General features: G+C 78.7%; 2 protein-coding genes across 3 annotated transcripts; both read right to left on the bottom strand.

The window, feature by feature from the left end:
• Window positions 1-409: 409 nt before the first annotated feature.
• KASH5 (KASH domain containing 5) lies at window positions 410-7,193 on the bottom strand. The gene is made up of 17 exons (XM_064503594.1): window positions 7,001-7,193; window positions 6,497-6,574; window positions 5,922-6,102; window positions 5,369-5,430; window positions 4,668-4,740; window positions 4,295-4,456; window positions 4,086-4,203; window positions 3,452-3,502; window positions 2,990-3,067; window positions 2,478-2,534; window positions 2,298-2,357; window positions 2,155-2,219; window positions 1,957-2,050; window positions 1,805-1,876; window positions 1,358-1,713; window positions 695-1,003; window positions 410-628 (listed from the first exon to the last, which is right to left on the bottom strand). Exons 1-17 carry the CDS (start codon window positions 7,128-7,130, stop codon window positions 427-429), a joined length of 2,148 nt encoding a protein of 715 aa, XP_064359664.1. The 5' UTR covers window positions 7,131-7,193; the 3' UTR covers window positions 410-426.
• Window positions 7,194-10,621: 3,428 nt separating this feature from the next.
• Window positions 10,622-16,081, bottom strand: CD37 (CD37 molecule). 2 transcript variants are annotated; one of them, XM_064503628.1, is made up of 9 exons: window positions 15,912-16,081; window positions 15,397-15,464; window positions 14,877-14,949; window positions 14,664-14,788; window positions 13,693-13,767; window positions 13,134-13,238; window positions 12,148-12,342; window positions 11,839-11,922; window positions 10,622-10,851 (listed from the first exon to the last, which is right to left on the bottom strand). In XM_064503628.1, exons 2-9 carry the CDS (start codon window positions 15,460-15,462, stop codon window positions 10,774-10,776), a joined length of 801 nt encoding a protein of 266 aa, XP_064359698.1. In that variant the 5' UTR covers window positions 15,463-15,464; window positions 15,912-16,081; the 3' UTR covers window positions 10,622-10,773. The 2 variants fall into 2 exon arrangements, with proteins under 2 accessions (XP_064359698.1, XP_064359699.1); XM_064503629.1 differs by having other exon boundaries at window positions 13,134-13,181.
• Between the last annotated feature and the right edge of the window lie 107 nt (window positions 16,082-16,188).

Below are 16,188 nucleotides of genomic sequence, written 5' to 3'. Positions count from 1 at the left end.
CAGGTGCGGGGAGCCGGGCGGCCGCCCACCCCACCGGATCGCTGGCGCTCGGCCCCGTCCCGGGCGCCCAGAGCCCCGGGGGGAGACGCCGCCGCGGCGAGTCGCTGCCACCGGACGACCAGAGCGGCCGCGGCGGAGCGGCAGCGGCGTGTTCGTTTCTCTTGGACCGTGGGCACCAGCGGGCACCGCCTCCGCGTCCCGGCGGGGGCCCGGAATAAACCCTGGGGACGCTCCGCCGGCGCCGGCTGTGGGCTCCGTGTCTTCCTGATCCGCCGGGGCTGCGGATGCCGGCCAGGGGCTTCGCGGCGCCTGGGCCGGGCGGCGGCTTCGTCATCCCCAGACCCCCGCGCCGGTGCCGCATCCCGGCGCTGCGTCCCGCGGGCGACGCAGCCTGAGGCCGAGCCGGAGCGGCGGTTGCTGACGCGTTTATTGGGGCGGGGGGCGGAGGTGGCGCAGGCGGAGCGGGGGGCCGGCGGCCCCCGGGGCCAGGGCCCAGCCGGGGGGCTGCGCGCGGGGCAGCAGGCAGAGCAGCGCCGGGAGCAGCAGCACCAGCAGCACCAGCAGCAGACGGCGGCCAGGACGCACTGGGAGCAGGCGGTCGGTCCGGTCCGGCGGCGCCGTGCGGGGCCTGCGGGAGAGACGCCGTCAGCGCGGGTCCAGCTCGGCCCAGCGCCGGCTCCCGGCTCCCCCTCACCTGTCCGTGCCGGTCCTGGCCGCCGGGCCGGGCGTCGGGGGGCCCTGTGGGAGGCGTCGGCCGCGGTGAGCGCTGGCGGATGGGGCCGGAGCGGGGCCGGTTCCGGGCATCCCGCAGCGCCAGCAGCGTCCCGGCTCGCTCCGTGGGGCTCCCGGAGCTCCTGCTCGGCCGCTCCGCGCAGAGGTGCCAGGCCGGGCTGCCACGCACGGGCCGGGCTCGGGGTTTGCGGCCGGGCCCCGAATCGAGGCGTTTTGCGGTGGTTTCGGTGAGCATGAGGCTTCTCCACCCCCGTGCTGCCAGGAAGCGGCTCTTGATGGGAAAAGGGGTAATTAGCCCCGATAATGGAGGCGATTATCCCCTCGAGGAGCGGGCGCCCATTAGAGGGGACGCGTTGCCCTGGCGGCCGCGTGCGCGTGTCCGGGGGCCGGGAGCGTCTCACGTGTCCGGCGCTGGGACCCGCCGGTGCCCGGCTCCAGGTCCCGGAGCAGCCGCGGTGCTTGTGTGGTTGGACGTTTGGGACCGGTGCTTTTAGCTACCGTCCGTGTTTCCTGTCCCCGAACCGCGTCGGCTTGCTCCCGCGACGCGGGCGGATCAGGGGGGGATCCGTGGGGGATTCGGGGGGAGCCCTGCTTGGCCCCACAGCCGGGCTCCGCCGGCTCCTACCTGCCCTGGGCGCGAAGGGGCTGTGGGCAGCCGGGCCCGGCTCCGCTGGTGCTCCGGACGTCTGTCCCGCTCCGGCCGGCTCCGATCCGCCGTCTCGCCGCTGGGTGGGAGGGAAAGGGCAGAGGGGGGCGAGTGCCCGGCTGCAGGGCTTTGTCCCTGCCAGGGAGCGTCGGGGGACCCGGGGGGGTGGCGCAGATGGGGATGCGGCTGCTCCCGGGGGAGCCGGGGCGGCGGGGCAGAGGGAGGGGAGGGGGCCGGGGCCGGGAGCCATCCCACCTCTCGGGGCTTCGTCGCTGCCGCGGTTGGGTCCCCGCCGGGGCTCCGGGCGGCTCTGCGCTGCCGTCGCCGTCCGCACCCTGCGCAGGGAGCCGGGGCTGAGCCGGGGCCGGGACGCGTCCAGGAGCACCGGGACGCGCCTGGGATGTGGCACTGCCATCCCCCCCTCACCTGCGCAGCACGGCAGGGCTCTGGCGTCCGTCCGCAGAGCGGGCTGGGCAAGCCGGCGTCGGCCGCGGCGCCCTGCGGGAGCGGAGGGGCGGCAGGAGCGTGGGGGGGGCCGGGGCTGCCGGCGCCCGGCTGCTCCCCGCGGCCGCCCCTACCTGCCGCGTCGCCTCGATCTCGGCGCACAGGGGCTGCGCCGGGCCCCCGGCATTGGTGTCGGCATCGGCGTCACCGCGCGGCCCCCACGGCGGCCTGTGCGGAGAGGAGGAGACGGCGTGGAGCCGCGCGGGGAGCGAGCGCTGCTGTCTGCAGCCCAGCCCCTCCACCCAGCCCCTCCGCCCGGCGCCCCGACTCACGCGGCCGAGGCGTCGCGGGTCCGGCCCAGCTGCTCCCGCAGCCCCGCCGCCTCCCGCCGCAGCTCCTGGGCCGGGAGAGGCGGTGCTCAGGGCGCTCGGGGCCCCGCGTGCCGGCCGGCGGCACCCCGGGGCGCGGGCGCTACCTGCACGGCGTGCCGGTGCTGCTCCAGGCTGGCCCGCAGCTCCTCCGCCTGCCGCGTCCTCTGCGGGGCGCGCGGCCGTGAGCAGGGGACGGGGACGGGGACGGGGATGGGGCGGCCGGTCCCGGGCAGCACCAGGACGAGGCCCCGGCGGAGGCTCCGGCCCGGCTGCGCTCCGCTCACCTCCACCAGCGCCGCCTCCCCGCGCGACAGCAGCTCCTCGCGCTGGCGCAGCCGGGCCTGGGCCGGGGAAGGGGGGTCAGGGGCGGCCCACGGCCTCCCCGTGCCCCGGTGGGGTTCGAGCCGGGATGTGCCGGGGCCGCGCTCGGTCCCCGCACGGCGGCTGGAGGCTCTGAACCCCCTCGGGCTCCGTCCCGCACCGCGGCCTCATCCAGCGCCTCCCGAGGCGGCAGGGTCCGGAGAACCCAGGTCCCGCAGCCATCGGACGCCGTCGGCGGGAACGCGCGGTTCCCCGCTGCGGGACGGGCCCGGCGCCGCCCCGGCCGCTGGAGCCGGCAGGATGGAGCGCGCCGGCACCGCGCGGCTCTCGCGTGCGGACGGCACCGCGGCAGGATGCGGCAGCGGGGTCACGCGAGGCCGAGGCCCAGCCGGCTCCGGCTGTCGCGGCGAGGCAGCGGCTGGGGCCGGGGAGGGCGGGGGCCGGCTCTGCCCCGGCCCTGCCGCCGCGCCGGTACCTCCAGGTCGGCCTTCTCCGCCGCCAGCGCGCGGATCCTCTGCCGGGCCCGCTCCCCCTCCGCCTGCAGCTTCTCGTTCTGGGGGAGCAAGCGGCCGCGGGTCGGGCTGGCGTCCCGCGCGTGCCAGGCCGCCGCTGGGAGCTTCGCGTCCCGGGTTTCAGTGGGAACGGCCGTTCCAGCAGTACGGCGGCCTCCCGGCTACGCGTGGGTGGCCAAGGCGGAGGCGAGGCAGGGAACGGCCCCAGGAGCCGCTTGGCCTGTCGCGACCATCTGCTTTTGTTTCTGCCCCGGGCTCGGGAGCCGCCACCGCCCGCGGGACCAACGTGACGGGCTCCGGAGCCGCCGCTCGCTCGGCTCCCAGCTCGGATGGGGGGCCATGGGGCGGGAGAGGGGCCCCGCGCCCTCGCCCCGTCCCCGCCGCCCTGTCCCCCGCGGGCCCCGCTGCGCCCCGGCCCTCCTCACCTCCTCCCGCAGGCCGCCGGCTCGTGCCAGGAGACCCTGCCGCTCCCGCTCCTGCGGAGGGAGGACATGGGCACGTGGCCTGGCCGCAGCCGCGGGGCCGGAGCCGGAGCCGGAGCCGGAGCCGGAGCCGGCCCAGCGCTGCCCAACAGCTGTGCGAGGCCGGGGACGGCAGATGGGAAAGGAAAGCACCCGCGGGGCCGGGGCCGGGGCTGGGGCCGGGTTGTTGCTGTTTTCAGGATGAAAACAACACAAAAATGCGAAAGCGCCTGGAGCCGCCCCAGCAGCAGATGGAGGGAGCAGGATGCGGTCGGTCCGGCGAAGCTGCGCGCAGGCACGCCGCCCTCGGCGACGTCCGGACTGGCTCCCGCCTCCGCTGCCCGGGGCCTCTGTGGGGCCGGGGCGGCTCGTGGGGGCCCATGGCGGCACCCAGGGTGGTTTGTGGGGGGCTGACGGAGCCCCGGGGCGGCTGGTGGGGCTGACAGTGGAGCCCCGGGGCCGCCCTTCCCCGGGGCGCCCGCCGCGACCGCGGCTCGCTTTACCTCGCGTCGGCCCGGGAGGGCTGAGACCCGGCCGGCTCGTTCCGCCTCCCGGACGAGGCGGCCGTCTCGCCCCGGGCCGGGCAGCGGCTCCTTACCAGCTGCCGGAGCTGCGCGCGCAGCTCGGCGTTGGCCTCCTCCAGCCGCTCCGCCACGGCCTTCAGGTCGTCCAGCTCGCGGGCCGCGGCCTCGGCCTGCCCCAGCGCCTGCCGGGCGCTGCCGGAGGCGGCGGGTCAGCGCGGGGGCCGCCCGGACCGCGGGTCGGGGCTGGGCGGGGGGGTCCCGCCGGGCGCGGGACCTAACCCACCCTCTGAGCCGCCCCCGCAGCCCCGCGACCTCCTCGGCCAGCCGGGCGTTGAGCTCCTCGGCGCTCTCGGCAGCGCTGCGCAGCGCCGCGTTCTCCGTCGCCAGCCGCCGGTTGCTGCAGTCCAGGTCCTCCACGAGGCCGGCGAGGGCCGCGGCCTCCTCCCTGCCGCCGTGGCGGGGGGAGAATCGTCAGTGCCGTCAGCGCCCCGCATCCCCCGTCCCCTGTCCCGCTCCGGTGAGCCTCTGCGGCTCGGGCCCTGCCGCTGCGCCGGGCGGGGACGCGGGGACAGGGGGACGCGGGGACGGGGGGACGCGGGGACGGGGCCCGCAGCACAAGGGACGGGGCCGGCGCAGGGACGGGGACGGGCACTCACGCGCCGGGGCGCTCCGCGTCGCCGCCGTAGCCCTCGAGCTGCGCAGCCGGCGGGGCCGGGCCTCCCCCCTGCTCTGCGGGAGAGAGCGCGGGGGCCGGGGCGCTGCGCCCGGGGCCGGGCCGGGTGCGATCCGGGGAGCACCAGCGCTGCGGGCGCTTCCCCACCGCCCCCCGCTGCCCCTGTCCGTCCCTCCATCCCTCCGTCCGTCCCTCCATCCCTCCGTCCGTCCCTCCGTCCCCGCTGCCCCACAGCGCCCGGTTTTGCTCCGTCTCCGCCGCTAAGTTGGGGGAACCGGCGCCAAGGCCGGGAGCAAGAGTCGAGCGCTCAGCGTCCGCTCCCGGGGCACCGCACGCAGGCGGCAGCGCCGACTTTCTGGCTGTTTTCTTGTTTTTAGCTATTATCGTGTTTTTTAAGCAAACGCCCGGGCGCCGGTCGCTCCAGCTGCCCCCGGCCGACGCAAACGAAACCATCAGCGGCGACCTCGCGCCCCGCCGGCTCGTCAGTCCCATCTCCCCGGGGCCGGAAGGACGGAGGCGGCGGTATTGATCTCGCCGCGCGGCCGGCCGGGGGTCGTTGGGGCCGGGCGGCCGCGCAGCGCTAATTGCCGGCGGGTCAGACGCGCGGCGCCCGCGGCCCCGCTGTGTTCGGAGCCGTCCTCCCTCCCCCTCGCCCCCCCGCGTCCCTGCGGCGCAGGCTCCTACCGGGCGGCGGGACGCCGGCGTCGTCCGCGGAGCCGTCCCGCTCGGCAGCGCGCTCTGCGCCCCTGCGGGAGACGCAAATTAAGCGGCGTTAATTTGTGAGGGTGGGCGGCCTCCCCCCCCCGCCCCCGGCTCCCGGCCGCCCCGGTCCCTGGTGGGAGGAATCAGAGAAAAAAGCAATAAAAAGGGGTTTGATCAGCGGGAAGCGCCCAGGACTGAGGCTTCACCACCAGCAACCGTCCCCCGGCCGTCCCGGCGCAGCCAAGTGCCCCCACGCACTCCCCAGCCCGCTCCGGCTGTGGGGCAGGAGACGGAGCCGCGCGGGAGCAGGGAGCAGGAGACGGAGGCGCGTGGGACTCTGCAGCCTCCTGGGACGCGCTGACGGTCCCCGGGCTGCGGGCAGCCGCGCTGGGCCGTCGGGGAGGGCCGGTGCCGGGGCAGGGGGGGTGGCCGGTTTCGCCCCTGCGGCCGGGCGCCAAGGGCCTTTTCCCGCCCGGTGCCTCGGTTTCCCCGGCTGACGCGGACGTCGCCGCTCGGCGCTCGCGCCGGCACTGACCGCTCGCGCCGGCAGTCGGCGATCCAGGCGGTCATGACGGCGTGGAAGGTGGCCAGGTCCAGGGCCGCCCCCGTGCCCCCGGGGTCCAGCATCCCGCGCAGCGCCCGCAGCCGCCCCTCCTCGCCGCCGCGCCCCGTCACGGCCTGCAGGTACTCCATGATCCGGGACACCGGCACCTTTCCTGCGGCACCGGCGCCGTCGGGGCCCGAACCCCCTTCGGCCCCGCAGCGGGACACGGGTGGGGGTCCGCGTGCCCCCCACCCCCCCGTGAGCCCGGCCGGGCCGAGGCGGCGGCGTTTCCGAAGGCGGAGTAGGGAAGAGCTGCGGGATGAGCGGGGGTCCAGCCGCCGGCGCGGCCTCGGGGGCTGGTGCGAGCGGGGGCCCGGAGGCGGCGGCGGCTTCGGCACCGCGACGCGGCCCCGTTTCCAGGAAGGGGGGGCCGCGGGCGGGGGGGTTTCCGGGCGCCGCGAGGCAGCGAGCGCCTCTGCGCGTGGTGAACCGCGGCGCCGGCCGAGCGAGCGAAGGGCCTCGCCGTGGCGCGTGGGCGGCCGGGCCGCTCGTTCGGCTCGCGCTACCTGTTTGCTCCGGGTCGCAGGCCTCGAACGTGCAGGTCAGGACCAGCTCCTCCGAGCAGGGCCCGGCGGCGGGGGCGGCTGCGGGCGACAACGGGGGGGGTTTTGCAGCGACAGAGGAACCGCGCGGCGGGCGGAGGGGAGCTCTGGCACTGCAGGCGCAGCCCCCCCCGCCCGCCCCGCCGTTACCGGACCCGGGAAGCGCTGGGCCTTCGCGGGACGCGGCCCCGCTGCGCCCGAGCGGCCCGGCCCGGCCATGTGGGCCCTGATGGCGGGTGCCAGGGTGGCCGGGCAGCCGCGGCCCCGGCTGGGCCCTGCCCGGATGAGCAGCCCGGCGCCGTCCCGGCCACATGGGCCCCGCCGGAGGCTGCCTGGGGCGGTCGCGTGCCGGCGGGGCGGCCCCGGCTCGGCCCAGCCCGGGCAGACGCAGCCGGGCTCCGGTGGGCGCCCGAGCGGGGGCCGACGTGTGCGCGGGGGTCGAGGGCCCCGCGCAGCCCCGGTACCTACGTGCGGGCGCCGGGAGGGCGGCGGGGGCCGCGCGCGGCGCCGTCTCCGGTCCCTCCGCCAGCCGGGCCGCTCCCGCGGGGGAGCCGGCGGCCTCGGAGGTGTCGGCGCCCGGGTGGCTGCGCGCGGCCATGGCTGCCGGGGAAAGGGGGCCGAAGGCCTGGGGCCGGGCCGGGCCGGGGGGCTGGGGGGGGGCTGGGGGGGCCCAGGGGTCCCGGGGGGGCGGGGCCAGGTGTGACAGGGCCGGGGGTCCCGGGGGGCGGGGCCAGGGGTCCCGGGGGGGCGGGGCCGGGGTGTGACGGGGCCGGGGCAGCCCAGAGGGGTCCCGGGGGGTCCCGGGGGGGCGGGGCCAGGTGTGACAGGGCCGGAGGTCCCGGGGGCGGGGCCAGGGGTCCCGGGGGGCGGGGCCAGGTGTGACAGGGCCGGGGGGTCCCGGGGCCGGCGCCCTCCTCCCTCCTCTGGGGCGGGGCGGGGGCGGGGCGAGGCCGTTCCCGCCCAGAGGGGGGCGGGGCTGCGCCGCGGGCGGGCCCCGCCCAGAAGGGGGGGCGAGAGCAGGCCCTGCCCAGGGGAGGGGGCGGGGCGCAGGCGGGCCCTGTCCTGAGGGGGCGGGGCAAGGGGGCGCGAGCGATTCCCGCCCTGAAGGGGGCGGGGCAAGGGCGGGGCGCGAGACCCCTCCCCTCCCCCCCCGCCGCCTCCCGCCTTTCCCGGAGACCGGTTCCGCCCCGGCTGCCGCCGCCGCCTACCCCCCCCCCCCCCCCCCCCCGTCGCGGAGCCCCGGCGCTGCCCCGGGGCCCGGCCGCGCCCGGGAGCTCCCGGCTCCCGCAGCCTCCTCCGGACGCTTCGTCGGTGCCGAGTCCCGTTTTCTGCCCCGCTTTTATTGCCACGACCGAGGCGGCGGCGGCGCCGGGCGGGGGGTTCCCGCCTCCCCTACGGGCCCCGGAGCGGCAGCGGCAGCCGGGCGCGGGGATGGGGCCGGGGCCGGGCGCGGGGATGGGGGGCGGCCCGCAGCCCCGCGCGGATGGCCAGCAGCCTGCGGCGCCGCTCCCCGGCCGGCCCCGGCCCCGGCGGCGATGGCGATGCCCAGGGCGAGGGCGGTGGTGAAGGCGAGGGCGATGCCCAGGGCGATGGCGATGCCCAGGGCGATGCCGCTGGCTGTGGCGGGGCGGCGGCGGGCCGGGGCCGCACCTGCAGGACGAGCAGCAGCAGCCCGGGCCGGGCCGGGGGCCGCGGCCGCAGCCCTGGTGCCGGCGCGGCGGCGGCTCCGGCCTGGAAGGGACGGCGGAGGTGCAGCGCGGCCGCCGGGGCCCCGCGTGTCCTTGTCCCCGGGGCCCCGTCCCCACACGTGTCCCCCCGGTGTTCCCTCGTGTCCCCCCGTGTCCCCGTTCCCCTGTGTGTGTGTCCCCGTCACCCCTGTTCCCCCCGTCCCCCATGTGTCCGTGTCCCCCGTGTCCCCCGTGTCCCCATTCCCTCCTCCCCGTGTCCCCGTCACCCCCATTCCCCCCCCGTGTCCCCGTGTCCCCCATCCCCTGCATGTCCCTGTCCCCACATGTGTCCCCATGTCCCTGTTCCCCCGCGTGTCTGTCCCCCCCGTGCCCCATTCCCCCCCGTCCCTCACGTGTCGGTGCCCCCCCGTGTCCCCGTCCCCCATGTGTCCATGTCCCCCGTGTCCCCCATGTCCCCGTCACCCCCATTCCCCCCCCGTGTCCCCCATCCCCTGCATGTCCCCCTCCCCACCTGTGTCCCCCTTGGCGTCCCCGTGTCCCCGTCCCCCCTGTGTCCCCGTCCCCCGTGTCCCCGCCCCCCCCACCCGGGCCGTCTCCGGGCCGTTCCCAGCCTCGCGCTCCTCCTCCGCCTCCTCCGGGAAGTTGGGGGGCTCCCACGGCGCCGCGGGGGGGGGCAGGCCCCCCCCAGCCCTCCCCAGCAACACCTGCAGCGGCCCCGGCTCAGGGGGGGCCCCTCCGCCCCGGGAAGGGACCCGGCGTCCTGCCCCCCCGGGGGTCCCAGGGACTGTGTGGGAGAGCGGAGCCGGGGGGGGCACAGGGGTCCTGGGGGGGTCCCGGGGATCCCAGGGGTGCCGGGGGGATCTGGGGTGGCCCGGGGGGGGGATCGGGGGGTCCTGGGGATCCCGGGAGGGTCTGGGGGGGTCCGGGGCAGTTGGGGGGGGTCTGAGGGGGCCCCGGGGAGTCCTGAAGATCGTGGGGGCGTCCAGGGGTCTCGGTGGGGTCCTGGAGGGGTCCGGGGGGGGTCCCGGGCAGTTTGGGGGGTCCCGGACAGTTGGGGGGGGTTCGGGGGGGTCCCGGGCGGTTCGGGGGGTCCCGGGCAGCTGGGGGCGGTTCGGGGGGGTCCCGGGCAGCTGGGGGGGGTCCCGGAGAGTTGGGGGCGGTTTGGGGGGTCCCGGGCATTTCGGGGGGTCCCGGGCAGCTGGGGGGGTTCGGAGGGTCCCGGGCAGCTGGGGGGGGTCCCGGGCAGCTGGGGGGGGTCCCAGGCAGTCTGGGATGTTCGGAGGGTCCCGGGCAGCTGGGGGGGGTCCCGGGCAGCTGGGGGTGGTTCGGAGGGTCCCAGGCAGTCTGGGGGGTTCGGAGGGTCCCGGGCAGCTGGGGGGGGTCCCGGGCAGCTGGGGGGGGGTCCCAGGCAGTCTGGGGTGTTCGGAGGGTCCCGGGCAGCTGGGGGGGGTCCCGGGCAGCTGGGGGTGCCGGCCGCGGCCTCACCGCGCGGGGCGGCAGCAGTGGGGGCAGCCGGGCCAGGAGCCCCCGCAGCAGCCCGGGCTCGGCCGGGGGCAGCGCCAGCGCCAGCGCCCAGAGCAGCCTCGGCCACGGCGGCACCATGGCGGCGCCTGCGGGACGGGGGGGTCACCGGGACCCCCGAGCCCCCCCCCGCCCCGGGACCCCCGGCCCCTCCTGCCCTGGTCTGGGACCCCGGTCCCCCCCCGCCCCGGGACCCCCGGCCCCTCCTGCCCTGGTCTGGGACCCCCGGTCCCCCCCCGCCCCGGGACCCCCGGCCCCTCCTGCCCTGGTCTGGGACCCCCGGTCCCCCCCCGCCCCGGGACCCCCGGCCCCTCCTGCCCTGGTCTGGGACCCCCGGTCCCCCCCCGCCCCGGGACCCCCGGCCCCTCCTGCCCTGGTCTGGGACCCCCGGTCCCCCCCCGCCCCGGGACCCCCGGCCCCTCCTGCCCTGGTCTGGGACCCCCGGTCCCCCCCCGCCCCGGGCCCCCCGGCCCCTCCTGCCCTGGTCTGGGACCCCCGAGCCCCCCCCCCGCCCCGGGACCCCCGCCCCCCCCCCCGGTCCAGGACCCCCGGCCCCTCCTGCCCTGGTCTGGGACCCCCGGGCCCCCCGGGCACTCCCGCCCCTCCCTCCCCGGCAGCCCCCGGTCCTGGGTCCCCCCGCCCCGGCAGCCCCCGGCCCCCCCAATCCTGGCCCCCCCCCCCGGCCCGGCAGTCCCCGGTCCCCCCCCCGGCCTGGGACCACCCCGGACCCCCGGCCCTACCCGCCCCGACGCCACGGTCACCTGCAGCGCAGTTGCCAACGGCCACTAACGGCCCTGTTCCAGCCCCCCCCCCCCCCCCCCGCGCCGTTCCACCCCCCCCCCGTGACCCCCCCCCCCGCACGCACCAGCCGGGGGGAGGGTGGTGTCAGCACTTTTATTTACAAATGCAAATTGGGTCCAAAAGGGGGAGAAAAGGGGAAGCGGCGCTGCCCCGGGGGTGGGGGGGGGGAGGGCAGGGCAGGGCCAGGGCGGGGGCCGGGCCCCCCGAGGCCCCCCCGAGGCCCCCCCGGCTCTAGCGGTACCGCAGCAGCTTGTCGTAGTCGGGTTCCATGTTCCGGAAGAGGAACATCGAGAGCATCATGAGGCAGAGCTGGGGGCCGGGGGGGGTCAGAGGCGGCCCTGGCCCCCGACCTGCCCCCCCGGCCCCCCAGGACCCCCCGGCCCCCAACCCACCCCCATGACCCCCCCGCCCCCACGCACCCCGCCACACGCGTGCGTGCCCCAGCGCCCGCCCCGTGGGCAGCGTGTGCCTGGGCCGGGCCGTGCTCCTGCACACGCGTGTGGCTCCGCGGGGCCTGGGCTGCCACGTCCTGGGGACACGGGGGGACGGGGAGAGCCCTGGGGACGGGGACACGGGGACGTGGGGGACACCGGGGATGGGGACGGGGGGACGGGGAGGGCCCTGGGGACGGGGACACAGGGACGTGGGGGACACCGGGGATGGGGACGGGGGGACGGGGAGAGCCCTGGGGACACGGGGACGTGGGGGACACCGGGGATGGGGACGGGGGGACGGGGAGAGCCCTGGGGACACGGGGACGTGGGGGACACGGGGGATGGGGACGGGGGGATGGGGAGAGCCCTGGGGACACGGGGACGTGGGGCACACCGGGGATGGGGATGGGGGGACGGGGAGGGCCCTGGGGACACGGGGATGTGGGGGACACCGGGGATGGGGACGGGGGGGCAGGGAGAGCCCTGGGGACAGGGACACGGGGACGTGGGGGACACTGGGGATGGGGACGGGGGGGGCGTGGAGAGCCCTGGGGACACGGGGACGTGGGGGACACCGGGGATGGGGACGGGGGGACGGGGAGAGCCCTGGGGACACGGGGACGTGGGGGACACGGGGGATGGGGACGGGGGGGCAGGGAGAGCCCTGGGGACAGGGACACGGGGACATGGGGGACACTGGGGATGGGGACGGGGGGGGCGTGGAGAGCCCTGGGGACACGGGGACGTGGGGACATGGGGATGGGGACACGGGGTTGGGGGGGGACGCGGAGAGCCCCGGGGATGGGGACATGGGGACACGGGGACGGGGGGGGCAGACCCCCCCAGCCCCCCCCCGCGGTACCTCCATGAGGGCGACGCCCAGGCAGACGCCCACGATGGTGATGAGGTTCTCGTGGAGCCAGGCCCGGGCGCCCGCGGCGCAGCCCTGGGGACGGGAGGGTGACGGCGCGGCTGGGACCCCCCCGGTGCCCCCCCCGGGACCTCCCCCCGCGGTCTCCAATGGTGCAACCCCCCCCCCAATGCCCCAGCGCCCCGAGCTCCTCCCGTGTCCCCCCGCCGTGGTGCCCTCCCCTCCCCGTGCCCCCCCGTGTCCCCCTGCTCTGACCCCCCCGGCGCCCCGGCCCCTCCCGTGCCCCCCGCGGTCGCTCACCTGGGGGTAGACGTCCTGGGGGGCGGCGGGGCAGAGGCCGTGGGGCAGGGCGGGGGGGGCCGGGCGGGCGCCGCGGGGTGCCGAGGCGTTGAGGCAGGAGCAGGCGACGGCGACGGCGGCCTCGGCCGAGGCGTTGGGCTGCGGTGCCGGGCGCTGGGCCCAGTCCTGGGGCCCGGCCCAGCCGCAGCAGCGCAGCTGGGGGGCGGCGGGGGGGGGCGCGTTCAAGGGGGCGCGTTTGGGGCGGGTTCGGGGCACATTTGGGGCAGGTTCGGGGCACATTTGGGGCGGGTTCGGGGCACATTTGGGGCAGGTTCGGGGCGGGTTCGGGGCACATTTGGGGCAGGCTCGGGGCACATTTGGGGCAGGCTCGGGGCAGGCTCGGGGCACATTTGGGGCAGGCTCGGGGCAGGCTCGGGGCACATTTGGGGCAGGCTTGGGGCAGGCTTGGGGCAGGTTCGGGGCACATTTGGGGCAGGCTCGGGGCGGGTTCGGGGCACATTTGGGGCACATTTGGGGCAGGCTCGGGGCACATTTGGGGCAGGCTCGGGGCAGGCTCGGGGCACATTTGGGGCAGGCTCGGGGCAGGCTCGGGGCACATTTGGGGCAGGCTTGGGGCAGGTTCGGGGCACATTTGGGGCAGGCTCGGGGCAGGCTCGGGGCACATTTGGGGCAGGCTCGGGGCAGGCTCGGGGCACATTTGGGGCAGGCTCGGGGCAGGCTCGGGGCACATTTGGGGCAGGCTCGGGGCAGGTTCGGGGCACATTTGGGGCAGGTTCGGGGCAGGCTCGGGGCACATTTGGGGCAGGTTCGGGGCAGGCTCGGGGCACATTTGGGGCAGGCTTGGGGCAGGTTCGGGGCACATTTGGGGCACATTTGGGGCAGGCTCGGGGCGGGTTCGGGGCACATTTGGGGCACATTTGGGGCAGGCTCGGGGCACATTTGGGGCAGGCTCGGGGCAGGCTCGGGGCAGGCTCGGCCCCGCTCACCTGCTGCTGCAGCGCGTCCCAGCTCTCGTGGGCCTCCCCGGGGGGCCCCTGCGCCGGGTACCCCTGGATCAGCCCCTGCGCCAGCTCCGCCGCCCGGGCGCCCAGCTGCGGGGCAGAGTCCCTGTGTGCCCGGCCCCACGCGCCCGGCCCCACGCGCCCGGCCTCATGGCGCCTGGCCCCACACATCCGGCCCCACGGAGCCCGGCCCCACGGCACGAGCCTCCCCCGCATGCCCGGCCCCACGGCGCCCAGCTGCGGGGCAGAGTCCCTGTGTGCCCGGCCCCACATGCCCAGCCCCACGGTGCCCAGCCCCACATCATGAGCGTCCCCCTGTGCACACCCAGCCCCACAGCACCAGTGTCCCCCCCACGGTGCCTGGCCCCACACTGCGAGCATCCCCGCGTGGCACCGTGCCCCACGCCACAGATGTCCCCACGCTGTCGGCGCCCCCCCCCCATCATGAGCGCCCCCACCACCATGAGCACCCCCCGCAGCCAGGCCCCCCCCACGGCACCCGGCTCCCCCCGGCCAGCCCCCCCCCCCAGCGCCCCCCACTCACGGCGACGCGCTGCGTGTACACGATGACCCCGACCGTGATCTGGGCAGCGAAGAGCAGCAGCAGGAACCCGAAATACTGGGGGGGGGGAGGATGGGGGTCACGCGGGCCCCCAACCCGGCCCCCCCCCAGCGCTGGGGGCAGCTTGGCCCCCCCCAGCGCCGGCTGCGAGGGCCCCCAGGGCCCCCCCAGCCCCATGGCGGCAGGATGTGGCAGCACCTGGGGGGGTCACGTGGCCCCCGCCGCCGCGCCAGGAAGTTGCACCAGAGCCACCAGTTCCCCAAACAGGGCCCCCACCCCACGGTGGGCCCCGGCGTCCGGCCCCACGGCCCTGCTACCCCCCAGCCTCCGGCCCCCCAGTCCCACTGCTCCCCACGCCCGGCCCCACTACCCTCCACGGGCCCCGGCGTCTGGCCCCACGGCCCCGCTGCCCCCCAGCCTCCGGCCCCCCAGTCCCACTGCTCCCCACGCCCGGCCCCACGGCCCCACTACCCTCCACGGGCCCCGGCGTCTGGCCCCACGGCCCCGCTGCCCCCCAGCCTCCGGCCCCCCAGTCCCACTGCTCCCCACGCCCGGCCCCACTACCCTCCACGGGCCCTGGCGTCCGGCCCCACGGCCCTGCTACCCCCCAGCCTCCGGCCCCCCAGTCCCACTGCTCCCCACGCCCGGCCCCACTACCCTCCACGGGCCCCGGCGTCCGGCCCCACGGCCCTGCTACCCCCCAGTCTCCGGCCCCCCAGTCCCACTGCTCCCCACGCCCGGCCCCACTACCCTCCACGGGCCCCGGCATCCGGCCCCACGGCCCCGCTGCCCCCCAGCCTCCGGCCCCCCAGTCCCACTGCTCCCCACGCCCAGCCCCACGGCCCCACTACCCTCCACGGGCCCCGGCGTCCGGCCCCACGGCCCTGCTACCCCCCAGCCTCCGGCCCCCCGGCCCCGCTGCCCCCCGCGCCCGGCCCCCCGGCCCCGCTCACCAGCCCCAGCAGACACTTGAGCTCCTTGAGGGCGCCGAGGCAGCCGAGGAAGCCCAGCGCCATGGTGCCGGTGCCGACGCCGCAGAAGACGTAGGACCAGGCGCGGAGGCCGAAGAGCGCCGAGCCTGGGGGCGGGGGGTCAGCGGGGCCGCGCGCCGTGGGGCCGGGCGCCGTGGGGCTGCGCGCCGGCACCCGCGTGGGGCGGCCCCTTACCCAGCGCGGCGGTGAAGCTCTGCCGGTCGAAGAGGATCCAGAGGCCGAAGGCCAGGAGGAGGCTGCCCAGCACCTGCGGGGAGCGGGGGGCCGTGGGGCGGCATGGGGGCTGCCCCCCAGCTGGGCCCCCCGGCCCCACGGGGAGTGGCTGCCCCACGGCCGCCCCCACCCCGGCCCGAGCTCGCTGCCCCGATGCTCCCCGGCCTCCCTGGTCCCCAGCCCCACTTGGGGGGCAGCCCCCGGCCCAGGCAGCCCCGCTCGGCCCCGCACCGCTGGCCTGCCCTGTGCCAGCCCCCTGTGCTGACACCCTGCCCCACGGCAGCCCCCACGCCTCAGCAGCCCCCTGCCCCATGGCATCACCCCAGCAGCCCCTGCCCCACGGCAGCCCCCACGCCTCAGCAGCCCCCTGCCCCATGGCATCACCCCAGCAGCCCCCGCCCCACAGCAGCCCCCCGCCCCATCCCAGCCCCTGCCAGGGGGGTCCGGCCCCCGGCAGCCCCCGGGATTCCCCAGCACTCACGAAGAAGAAGAGGTTGAAGAAGAAGAGGAAATACTTGGTGGCGCTCAGGCAGCCCCGGGGGCTCATGGCTGCTCGGGGGGGGGGGGGGGGAGCCGGGTCAGGGTCCCCGCGCCCCCCCGGCACCGGCACCGACACCCCCGCGGCCGCGCAGCCCCGGGATCGAGCCCCCCGCCGGGATCATGGTCCCCTCCCCCCCGGGATCGCGGTTCTGCCTGGTACCGGGCCCCCTCGTTGCAGGATCGGGTCTCTCCCCCCCCCCCCCCCCCCCCCGGATCGCGGTTCCCCCCAGCACCGGCCCCCCCACCCGCGATCGGTCCCTCCGGCCGGTATCGTGTGTCTCCCCCCTCCCCGGGGATCGCGGTCCCCCCCGGCACCGGGTCCCCCCGCCGCGGCACCGGGTCCCCCCGCCGCGGGATCGGGTCCCCCCGCCGCGGGATCGGGTCCCCCCGGGGATCGCGGGTCCCCCGGTACCGGCTCCCCCCGGGATCGTGCTCCCGGCCCGGCCCCGCGGGCACCTGTCGCGGCGGCGGCTCGAGTCCGCGCGGGCTCCGGGACGCCAGGAAGTGCCGCGGCCGCGCGGCGCAGCGGAAACCTCCGCGGGCGGCGTCGCGCGTGGGGCGCGGAGCGAGCGCCCCCCCGAGCCCGCGGCACGCGCCCGTGGGGCCGGGGGCGGGGCCCGGGGCGACAGGGGGCGGGGCCTGTCCGGGGGCGGGGCCCGGGGCGACAGGGGGCGGGGCCTGTCTGGGGGCGGGCCCGCTCCTTCCCGCCATCCCGCCCCCCGGCCCCGCCCGG

Source organism: Dromaius novaehollandiae, chromosome 39 (assembly GCF_036370855.1).
Source record: "Dromaius novaehollandiae isolate bDroNov1 chromosome 39, bDroNov1.hap1, whole genome shotgun sequence".
NCBI lineage: Eukaryota > Metazoa > Chordata > Aves > Casuariiformes > Dromaiidae > Dromaius > Dromaius novaehollandiae.
This window is presented reverse-complemented; position numbering and strand designations above follow the sequence as displayed.

Excerpts from the sequence above, each read along its gene's own strand:
- KASH5 (XM_064503594.1), bottom strand. The coding sequence starts at position 7,130 with ATGGCCGCGCGCAGCCACCCGGGCGCCGACACCTCCGAGGCCGCCGGC. Across the intron at positions 6,103-6,496 it reads CTGCGACCCGGAGCAAACAG|GAAAGGTGCCGGTGTCCCGG; the intron begins GTAGCGCGAGCC and ends CCGGTGCCGCAG. Across the intron at positions 4,457-4,667 it reads GACGCGGAGCGCCCCGGCGC|GGAGGAGGCCGCGGCCCTCG; the intron begins GTGAGTGCCCGT and ends CCACGGCGGCAG.
- CD37 (XM_064503628.1), bottom strand. The coding sequence starts at position 15,462 with ATGAGCCCCCGGGGCTGCCTGAGCGCCACCAAGTATTTCCTCTTCTTC. Across the intron at positions 14,950-15,396 it reads TCTTCAACCTCTTCTTCTTC|GTGCTGGGCAGCCTCCTCCT; the intron begins GTGAGTGCTGGG and ends CGCTCCCCGCAG. Across the intron at positions 13,768-14,663 it reads TCAAGTGTCTGCTGGGGCTG|TATTTCGGGTTCCTGCTGCT; the intron begins GTGAGCGGGGCC and ends CCCCCCCCCCAG.